Source organism: Triticum aestivum, chromosome 3B (assembly GCF_018294505.1).
Source record: "Triticum aestivum cultivar Chinese Spring chromosome 3B, IWGSC CS RefSeq v2.1, whole genome shotgun sequence".
NCBI classification, from domain to species: domain Eukaryota; kingdom Viridiplantae; phylum Streptophyta; class Magnoliopsida; order Poales; family Poaceae; genus Triticum; species Triticum aestivum.
Genome location: NC_057801.1, coordinates 432,973,910 through 432,985,184, shown reverse-complemented (window position 1 = coordinate 432,985,184; position 11,275 = coordinate 432,973,910). Strand labels below are relative to the sequence as shown.

Sequence of the window (11,275 nt, the reverse complement as noted above, 5' to 3'; positions counted from 1 at the left end):
CACCAAATCCCTTTCTCCTTTCTAACACTAATCACCCTGCTGATTATATTTTTAAATGGTCCATTTTTGTCAGCAATAACATCTTGGTAAAGAAGAAGACCGTGAGGCGGCCCGAGCAGTTCAAGCCAAGATTAAGGGCGCTCATGCTATCAAGAGAAGCAATACCTCTTCAAGCTCTTTTTTTGTCCCGTTAGTTTTATGTTTGGTCTTGTAATGTACTCTCCATCCCAAAATAAATGTCTTAACCTAAATCCAACTTTATATTAAAACTAGCAGAAAGTTGAGACAGTTATTTTGAGACGGAGGGAGCACTACGTTTAATCCAATTTGAGACTGATGTCTACTCATTTGTAATATTGCTACCTATGTGTGTTATGCTGGCCTTGTTGGCTGTATAACTTTAAAGCCGGACATGCTTTTTGTCTAAAAGAATTGGCGGGAGGTGTGTAGTTCTTGTGCAAGGGAAGAAGACGCAGGAGAGTCGAGAGTCAAGAGTACGGAGGCGCACATGAAACGCGAGAAAATTTGTAGATATGTGCGTCCGCGAAATAACATTTTGGCCATTCTTTCTCTTTTCTTCCCTGGTGCATCTTTTACTGCACACTGTAATTGCCTGATCAGCTGACCCAGCAATCAGCACAGCGTAGACGAAAAAGGTTCACTTTCCTAAGCGTCATACCTCACAAGCAAACAGTCATGGAATTATGGAGAATTTACAGCAGAGCAAAGCCCCGTGGTTATGAACAGATTACACATCACCAACTAATCTTACATATACAAGCATGTAACACTAACACATCATTCGCCTCCCTCCAAGTCGCCGGCGCATCCATGCTATCGCGACCTTGATGCTTCGAGCATGCCTGCGAGGTCCCTGGACGCGCGCACGGACTTGTACATCTCGAGGACGAGCCTCTGGCCCAGCTCGTCCGCCTTCTGCCGCACCTGCGCCTGGCTGCGCGACCGGCGCACGGGCACCCGCTTCTGCCACAGCGCCTCCGGGGCCGGCCCGCCCGGCAGCGTGTGCGTCGCCGCCGAGTGCTTCTTCGCCGCGCCGAGCATGGCGTCCACGTACGCGTCCCTTATCCGGCCGAGCACGCGCTTCGGGGCCTTCGCCGCGGCCACGGCCGAGGCCGGCGCCTTGACGCGCACCCGGAACATGCCGCCGAGCCGCACGCCCCACGCCTTGCCGTCGCCGCTGCCGCTGCCGCCGTCCCCGAGCCGCACCAGGTGGCGCGTGCCCCGGCCCGCCGTGCCGCCGTCCACGCGCTGGTACTTGCTCCGGCGCCAGTAGGACCGTATGCCCTTGGTGAACCGTATCGGGAAGGCCTCGGCTTCCATGGTCGTGCACGCTCTCCCCGCTCCTTGGTCGGTCCGTAGGCTGGGTTTGGTGTATGTTTGGTGACACGAAGGAATTTCTGTTGCTGAATGATAATCCGACCTTCATCTCTTTTTATGCACCCGTTCACGAGAGCTGCTGCCGTCACGTGCGAACATAAAATGTGATCGTCTAGACATGCTTGTAATAAACATTTCATGGAAGGTGCCGGGTGAGTGTGGAGGTGTATAGCAGGTGTTAGATGAAGTGTATTCTTGTCTCAACTCACAAGTTACCGAGAAGGGAGGTGTATCTGACCTCCGGACCAGACCAATTATTCAACTTGACATGGCATTCCGGCGGGAACAAGTCGTTCGTAGCTCAAGATTTGCATTGGCGCTCGGCATATATGATAAGCTACGGTTGCACAGTCACGGTCAGAACTCGGAGACACGGTCCCAAACTGTCGAGTAAATTAACTTGTTCAAATTAAAATGATGGGTCGGAATGATGTGGTGAGTGACGATCGCGTATGTCTGACTAAGCTGCCTGCCCAGGGCGTTGTGGACTTAGTCAGATCGATCCGGTCAACCAAAACGTACGGCGGCGTGCACAAGCATGTACCGTAAATAATCACTTAATCAGTCATAATCGATTTATTAGGTATTGTCGTTGGAAATCCTGTTGTGTGCTTCCTTTCAGCAGAGATTTTGTTTTCGTCGGGGTCAGCAATCATCAGCTAATGGCAAATAGTTTCGGTTTCTTACAGAAACATCTCGTTCGTGCAAATAACAGTAGCAGCCAACTCCAGAGGTTTGTATTTCTAATGAAGCGATGGGGCATAGAAGCATCTTTGTGGAAGTTCTAAGGGCATTTACACGCGGACGCTAACGATCGACGCCAGGGTCGATTTCCCGGTCGTTATGCCCGATTCCCACCCGAGACGGGGAATCTCGCTTGCGTCGATGCCGCGCAAAGCGTCGAGCGCTCCAGCGTTTTTTTCCCGCTCGATGCAAAGTAACTAGGCGTCGGCGCTATCCTGGACGCTACAAAACAGGACGATTCCTAAAAGCCCTGCTTCAGTTTCCAACGTGGGCGCTTCATTACCAGCGTTGTGAACAATGGAGGCTTCTGTTTTCTTTTTCGTTTTTCTTTAATCACTAGGCATCTACATATTGCTAGTGGCGTTGGAGGGATGGACTCCTACACAGGCGCTAGGCAAAAAATACTTTTTTTCCATTGTGTAAGCGTCTCAACAAGCGTTCAGCATTGAAGATGCCCTAAATGGGGCATTTGCACAATCCAAAGCGCAGTTATACACAAGTTACTAATATTCTCCCTTTTTTTATGAAAAAAGAGGGGTCGACAGACCTCCATTTTCTATTAAAGAAGCCAGCATTCTACTACTAAATAAGTAGGCAAACCCAAAAAGCAACAGAAAAGAAAAGAAAATACACGGTGGAGAAAAATTAATCTAAACAATGCCCAGAGAAGGGATGTTCTTAGAGCATCTCCAGCCGCGCCCCCAACAGGGCCCTCCCAAGCCAATTTTAGCGTCGGCGCGCAAAAGACGGCCCAGCCACACCCTCAGGGTCTCGATTTTCGCCGGTTTTGGCCGAAATAACAACCGGCGAACCCGAGGCGGACCCAAGCCCCGGGGGTCGCCTGGGGGCGCCGACCGAAGTGAAAAGGCTCGTGGGTCCGCTCTGTCGGCGAGAGAAGGCCCTTTTCCCACCGATCGCCCTGCCTTTCCCCCTCCGTTTCCCTCCATTCCCCCCTTCTCCCGCTATTCTCCTTCCTCTCCCCTCCATCAAGCCGCCATGCCGCCGAAGAAGTACGCCGCCCCTCGCTCCGCTATCGATGTCGACGCCATCCTGCCAAAGCAGAGGAAGCCGCGGGCGCCACCGTCCAAGCCCCCCGGCATGTCAAACGCCGACTGGAAGGCGGAAGTTCAACGCCGGGAGGCTGTCACCACCGACCGGCGGAACAGGCTCAACGCCAAGAAGGCTCGGGACAGGGCGGCGATGACGGCGGCTGCGGCCGTGGCGGAGCAGGCAGATCGCGCGGCGGAACAAGCAGAGGTGGCTCGCAGGGATGATGAATCCGCCCGACGGCCATGGCTTGCACGTTCCTTGGGGCCAGTAGAGCGTCGGGTCACCGGCCGGCTTCTCGTTGTCGACAAACCCCTGGGGGTATGCGCCATCGCCTGGCTACGCCGAAGGCGACGCGCATGGCGGATTCAACCGCAACATCACCTTTCCACATGGCCACCCCGCCCAGCGCACGCCCTCGCCCGCGTTCGCCGACGTCCAGTACCCCTCATACACCTACTCGCCGCCGGATTACGCATCTTCCCTGGCGCCACCTCTGCGCCGTGGTGCGCTGCTCTTCTCACAAGCCTCGTCGTCGCATCTCGGCAACCCCGACCGCATGGAGGCCGACATGGATGACATCATCACGACCGGCTCGGCCGCCGCTGCCTACCCAGGGTTTAACACCCAAGAAGATGCAATCGACCTCAACGGCGGCTCGACTACGATGGTCTCGACTACGGCGAGGAGGAGCCAGAGGAGGAGGAGGATGACGAGGAGGAGGAGGAGGAGCTGGCGCCTGCTCCGGCGAGGATAGGGAAAAAGAAGAGGCGGGCGGCCAGGACCGGCGAGCCGCTCGTCAAGTGGGCGTCCGAAAAAGACGAGTGCCTCACCGAAGCATGGAAGATCGTCTTCCTCGACCTGATCACCGGTACGAACCAGAACGCCGAGACGTACTAGGAGCGCATCAAGTCGGAGTTCGACGAGTGCAAGCTCGTCGACCCCTACTTCGCCGACGTCCACATGCAGCACGGCGCGAAGGCCATGTCCAACCATTGGGCGCTCATCCAAACGGCGTGCAACAAATGGCATGGGATCGTCGAGGAGATCGCGGCTCGCCCGAAGAGTGGCGCCAACTACGAGAGTCAGGTATGACGCTGGTCTCTCGCTCATTCTTCGCCGAGTTCATCGCCGACACTTGTTCCTCGGCGCAGATGGTATGGATGTTTGCCATGTATCGCCAGGACAATAGTTCTGACTAAGACTTCAAGTACCTCCACGTGTTCTCCCGGATCGAGAAGTGCGAGAAGTGGGTGGAAGTCCGGCGCAGCCTCGCCAAGCCAAGGAGACGTACAAGCCGGACGTCGGGCGCGTACGATGGGTGCTCAGACGGCAACAAACGGGCCAAAACGGCGAAGGACGCTGCTCCGGCTGCCGCGCGGCTGCATGCGTCCATCGAGCAGTGCATCGCCGACGCCAAGAACCACGCCGTCCAGAGGGAAGAGAAATCCAAGGCGCGGTGGTCAGCGTTGATGACGAACAGCGACGTCAAGCTCGACCTCCTCCGGAGAAACATCGACCTACTCCGGATCAACGTCGCCGCGAAGAAGAGGAACACCGACCTGGCATTCCTGATGGGGGCGGCCATGTCGACGATGGACGAGCGATTCAAGGCGTGGTACATGGCGGAGCGCGGCCTCATCCTGAACCAGATGTCGTCGACGACCGCGCCAACTCGCACGCCGACCCCAACGCCGCCGCCAAGCCCGAGCGATGATGCCTACAACAATTTCTCTTTTGCTAGGCCCAGCACTAAAAAACCCACTTTTTTACGATTACGAGGTTGCCACCCAGCACCGACGCCGACCAGCCCGCGCACGCCGACCCCCGCCAATCCGACGCCGGAGGAAAACGCCGCCATTTGATGCATTGCCTATGCGTCTTTCCTTTTGAACGCCAAACTTTAAGTGATTGATCGCGGTTGTGGCATGGTGATCGCCGGACGTCTTTCCTTTTGAACGACGAACCATGTGGTGGCGGTAGCCGCTGATCGCCGGACTTATGGCGGGAAATGTCATGTTTGAATTTATTAACGTCTTGGAGCCGACCCCTGGGGCGTGACTGGGAACTAGATCGCCCCCAAGGCCGAAAATGTGCTGACCGAAGGGCCAAATTAGTGCCGGCGGGTGCGCTGGGGGGCCGAGCGAGTGGGGTTCCTCTTAATGCAGGAGAGCTCAGAACACCAGGGGCAAAAAGCAACCACGGGTTTATTAAAAAAAACCAAAGCTGGGATAGGCAGACCTCATGAGCTGACGAATAAAAAAGATTCAGCTCATGCATACAACAACTACTCCCTTCGTTTCTAAATATAAGTCTTTGTAGGTATTTTACTATGAACTATATATAGATATATATAGATGCATTTTGTGTGTAGATTCATTCATTTTACTCTGAATGTGGTTCATAATGAATTTTTAAAAAAAACTTATATTTAGGAACGGAGGGAGTATATAGCTTCGGAGGAGACGCATGCGATCTTCAAATAGTCAGCCGATGTACCACCGGAGCCCAGTCTCTCTCTTTTCCATAGTCAGCCGCTGCACATTTCTCATTTCGATAGTCCACAGCTTATCACTTCTTTTTTTTTGCGGGGTGGCTTGTCACATTTTTCCATTTAAGCAAAACACCACCACATAGAGCCTTCAGTTTGTTCCACTGTACTAGATTACCTCTAACAAACACTCTACAAACCGAATCACTCCCCAACCTCAACACTAACTAGATCGTCGCCGGCGCGCGTTGCTGCGCCCGTCAATTTTGACATTATAATATTAGTGATTGATGATTATATCTAAATGTACTAATTTAATCATCATATAATCACACATTATATTTAACATGCTCACACCTATGAATCGTGTTGTTTGACCCGAAATTTAACTGACGGTGTGTGTGTTTGTGCATGTTTATTTTTTCACGAGCATGTTTGGTGGAACAAATATTTTAAGTTGATTATTATGCCCCTAGGAATGTGGATGTTAAGAAGGTTGGCAATAGTATGATTTTGTATAAGAATACTCCCTTCTTTTGGGTTTATTGGGCGCTCTTTACTTCATTGACAATATATTTGTATACTTTCAACCATTCCTGCATTAAGCATTTTCTAAAGATCAGACGTTACACTTATACTATTGTACAACACATCAAGATTCAGATCATAACATAATGAACCTACACAGATTTTAATTGAATAGAAATTGAGGAATACGAGCATCCATATTGTGCAAATTACAGGTCGCTAACATTTTAATTTTATCCAAACTGATTCAACTTACTGCAATAGAACAATGGCACTAACATTTCATTTTCTATATAGAAACAATTCAACTTACTGGCACTAATTAACCTTAGTAAAATTAACCGATCCATTCATACAATCAGTTTTCCCCGGAAGGCAAAGTAATAATGTGTGCAACCCAAGAGGGGACTTAACACTATTTATCAAACAAAGCTTAGGAGTCAAACTCATCTCATAGCTCTAGCAGAATGCGTCATGCACAACCGAACAGCATCTTGCAGTCAAGTAGTTGCAGTAGCTTCTGATGTACCTGCTCGGACTTTAGCATCCACGCCACGAAAATATACTTAACAGGTCAATAATTTTTGGGGTATACATCATGTTCATCCTACGCGGATGCGGTCATAGGTACTGCTCATTTGTTAGACTCAAGTCTGGTCAACAACTGCCACATGTATTCCATTGTGTTCGCTGCAATAATAGAAATAGCATGAATTCTTAAAAGGCAAAATTGCAAGCTTTGCATTACCTGTAAAGTCGACTATCAAATAGAACAAGGACTAAGTACAAAGACTGAGATAATGTACAGGTTCAACTTCTCAATCGAATTCACTCCATACAGAGAGATGTGCTCCTGTAGCTAACATTCATTCTACATAAGGCCCAATTTAGTATATCTGATCAAATGGCCAGAGCTAATGAACTCGACACCTACTGAAATTCTGCTTCACCACCTACTCAATTTCCACTCCACCTGCTCCCATTTATTCCTCTCCTCTGTTCATAATTACAATCTTCTCTCTATGTTCCTGACATGAACAATATGCTACATAAATATTTGGTGTATCATAAAATGGACTACATCTGCTTGTAGTCTCACATGTTTCATTTTTTTTTACAATATGCCGATGCAGCCCTACACGATAAATTGCATTCTTGTACTACTTCTCTATCCCCAACTTCTAACTTGTCTTTGTTATGTTCAGCCCTACACGATATGCCGATGCAGCCCTACACGATAAATTTCATGACGCCATCCTAATCTAGAGTACATATTTTGTTGTAATACGTAAAGCTGATAAGAATGGAGATTACCCTGAAATCAAATGATGTTTGACCTAAACTGAAGCAAAATCTTGAAAAAAAGAAATCAAGCATCAACAACACAGTAGTGAATTCTATTGACAAATGAAGTGTTCATTGTACCGTCATGTACAAGGCTTTACCTAATTGGTGGGTATTTTAGATGTCCCAATCTTACTGAGGGGTGGATTTTGGTCACCTAAGTTTTGTGCAATATCTCCTCACCATCGTGAAACAACAGCCACCACCTGCACGGAATAGGAATGATAAGATATTAACATGGGTGGAAGGAGGGATAGTACAGGAAAAGGGCAAAACAAAGACAGAGGCCGACCTAGCCAAGAACTGTGCTACCAGGGTAAGACAGTGATTCAGTAGAAAAGGAGCAAGGACGTTCATTGAGAGGGACAGGCGAGGGAGCTTATATTATACAGTACAACACAGGTTGGAAAGTAGAAAGACACACACACCTTCATTAATCGCCGTCAACGACCGGCATACATCATCCACCATGAACGACTCTAGAAACTGAAGATTAATTGCCTTCTTCAAATCCCAAAGGGTCACACGCATCAGATGGATCCCCTCGTAGACAGATCGCGTGCGTCGGTTGTATCCAAGGATCCGCGCGTCGCCTGCATCGCGCTCGGCTGGATCGAGCCAGTCAACCCCGTCGACCTTCCATCTGGCAGCGATCAAACACATTTTCTTCGGGAGGTTACCTGTCCAAAAGCCATTTCAGATGAACTGTTGAGAAAAAAACTTGACAGTAGGAAGCTCCAGAATCTACTCAAATCAGTTGACCAAGATCACATGTACGACATGAGAGGATATGAGGATATTTTCTTTCAGAGGACACGAGGACAATGTAATTTTTTCATGCAATTTACAGGAAAGATACCTGAGCATGATGCTGAATAAGATGTTGATGCCGAGTGTAGAGGGTGTGGAAAGACTCGCAGGGGTGAAGCATTATATAGTAGCACTGACCATAGGAAAAGATTGTAACATTACCAGGCATGAATAGGCCATGATTGCGAGATTCAAGAGAGAGCAAAGACGTTTCATGCAGACGAGGCATCTGCCATTATCGCCCTCGTCCCCAACTTTCTTTAGCCGCATCGTGCGCCTCGTCACTTGAGCTCTCAACTGCATCGGCAGGACTCGGACCGCATCGTCCGCCTCTTCGCTTCAGCTCTGGACTGCATCATCTGTACCCGGATCCTACTCCTCCGGTCGATCCCAGCGCACAGATGTACTTGCCCCGGTCCATCACGCACCTCAGGTGGACCGAATCGACCGAAGCGGCGGCTCGTCTGTGCAGTTCAAATCTGGACCGGATGAATTGGATCCTTTGAGCGCCTGAAATCCGGACTCGATGGATTCGACCGCGTCTCTACTCGAGATGAATTGCCTTCTCTCTGCTCCTACAACCCGGGGTGGATGGATTCGGTGCGGTCGCTCCCGCTGCGCCTGGAATCGAGACTTTTTTTCACGCAACCGAATCGGGAGTGGAGGACGCGCTCGCAAGCCCAGTACCGGAGTCCTTTTGCGCTGGAATGAGCCTGGCGGCTGTCCGAAGGCCCAGTGCACCAGAGGCCTTCATTTCGGCCTCTGGAGCAGCAGCCCACAGGACAGCTTGGCCAGATTAAACAGAGTGTGGGTTAGATTGTGTTACCACGAGAACTGACGGCCAGAATCTCTCAGATCGCGAAATTGGACGGTCTAAAACTCAAGTCGCTGTGAGGGCTGGGTTTAGGCTCAGTTTTACTGTCCTTAATATCAGAGAAAAAAGTTTTGGGAACTGATCAGCCAGGGCCAGGGGCCTCTGATGAAGTCATGTACCTAGGGTAGGGTCATGAACCTGTCCAAGGTACCCTCCCCAAGGACATCTTTTAGAAGAAGCCGTCTTCCAGTCGACCAAGAGGAACTCCACTCGATGGACTAGAAGACACTCGACGAACCTGAAGACACTCGATCAAGAAGACTCACTCGACCACCAGGAGTTCAAGATCTACTCTGAATCCAAACGGTCTGTAGTTAAGTAGTCTTTATGGTCATGAAGATACTTTATGTAAGGCGTTACCAGTAACGCCGGACCTTAATGTACTTTAACCCTCCGCTACGTGGGCTGGCTGGGGTCCTGGCGTCCTCTATATAAGCCACCCCCCTCCACTGGTAGAAGGGTTCGCACCCCTGTAACTCTCACACATATAATCCAGTTGACCGCCTCCGGGCTCCGAGATGTAGGGTTGTTACTTCCTCCGAGAAGGGCCTGAACTCGTAAAACACTTGTGTGCACAACTGCTCCATAGCTAGGATCTTGCCTCTCCATACCTACCCCCTATTCTACTGTCAGACTTAGAACCACGACAGTTGGCGCCCACCATGGGGCAGGTGTCTTAGCGACTTATTGGAGAAGTTGCAATCTTTTCAATTCCCATCATCATGGTTTCAGGTGGAGTTTTGGTTGAGGGCCGCAAGATCCGTCTCGGCGCGCTCACATTCGTCGCCGACGACTCTGCCTGGCTACAGGAGGCTTCGCTCGACGTGGATGCGCTCCCAGTCCGCGGAGCTACGCACTTTCGAGCATGCGTCTGCGGCGTCCTTCTGCGGCAACCGTCGACTCAGTATCGGCCGGTTTTCGTGTCATCCTCCCTCCCAGCTTCCCGCCGGCGTAAGCGCTCTGGTCGGTCGAGGCTTCAGTGGTGGGTGAGGCACGCAGTGGCTCGCCAGTCGACCACTGCCCAAGTCGCGGCAATCGAGCCCGACGAATCTCTCTACGGCCTGTTCGACCTGTCGACTGGCTCCGCAGAGACTGCATCCGAGTGCGACAGCAGTGATTCGGCGGTGGAGATCCTGATGGTCAATGGGCCGCACGTTCCCCCCCCCCCGGCTTTCCTGGCACCGAGGGAGGCAACGACGGAGGTGATCCATCGCACGACCATGAGGAGTACCGCCCCGAGCCCCTCGACTCGCAGCAGAGGGAAGAGCTTCGCCGCTGGAACATGGATGCGCTTCATACTCCGATCGTTGGAGAAACCCCTGAGGCTTGCGCCTTAGAGGACGCACGCTTGGCCAACCTGGCTGAGCGCACTTGACTGGAGAACCTTCAGCGGGCACTCGACGAGCGCGCGCGGCAAAGGATTCCAGACTCCAGTCGACGCCAACTCTTTAAACCTCCGACTCAGGTATACCGCACTCCGATCCAGAATTTGGCAGCTGCAACCCGTATAGCAGAGTCGATTCAGCCTTCCCAGTCAGAGGCTGGCAGAGGCTTGATGCAGATCAGGGATTTGCTCCGGGCAGCAGGAGATCAGAATTCGGCTGTGTCGCAGTCGCAGAACAGGATTCATAGTAGATCCGTGGCGGCGAATATGGTCCAGTCGGCTCATAGCCCCAGATCGCCCCCGAGGCGTGAAGGGCATGGCGACCGGCACGATCAGTACAGGAACTATGAGCAGTACGATCACCGATTCGATTGCAATGATCGACGTCGAGTGCCCACTTCTCCCCCGAGGGGTGGATCATATATGCCTCGACAGCAGGATGACAGACGTCAGCACAGTGGCGGGCGAAGAATTCCAGTCGACCCCAGGGAACCAGGCTTTGATGTGAGATCCATCATCGTTCAAGGTCTGGTCGACCGGAACAGAGCCCACAAAGAGGGTAATGACAGAGATGTACCCACCAGCAGCCGAGTGCATGTCTTCGGACCAGAGTGTTTCAGCAGAGCCATCAGAGACGCAGTGATTCCTCCCAACT

The 11,275-nt window shown here is 51.4% G+C and overlaps 1 protein-coding gene and 1 long non-coding RNA gene across 2 annotated transcripts; both read right to left on the bottom strand.

The window, feature by feature from the left end:
• Positions 1 to 681: 681 nt before the first annotated feature.
• Positions 682 to 1,584, bottom strand: LOC123065474 (uncharacterized). The gene has a single exon (XM_044488742.1). The coding sequence runs from the start codon at positions 1,339 to 1,341 to the stop codon at positions 835 to 837; it is 507 nt and encodes a 168-aa protein (XP_044344677.1). The 5' UTR covers positions 1,342 to 1,584; the 3' UTR covers positions 682 to 834.
• Positions 1,585 to 6,460: 4,876 nt separating this feature from the next.
• On the bottom strand, positions 6,461 to 9,103 carry LOC123065473 (uncharacterized). The gene is made up of 4 exons (XR_006431048.1): positions 8,412 to 9,103; positions 7,981 to 8,232; positions 7,654 to 7,758; positions 6,461 to 6,898 (listed from the first exon to the last, which is right to left on the bottom strand). It is a non-coding gene; the product is annotated as an uncharacterized lncRNA (long non-coding RNA).
• Between the last annotated feature and the right edge of the window lie 2,172 nt (positions 9,104 to 11,275).

Excerpts from the sequence above, each read along its gene's own strand:
- LOC123065474 (XM_044488742.1), bottom strand. The coding sequence starts at position 1,341 with ATGGAAGCCGAGGCCTTCCCGATACGGTTCACCAAGGGCATACGGTCC.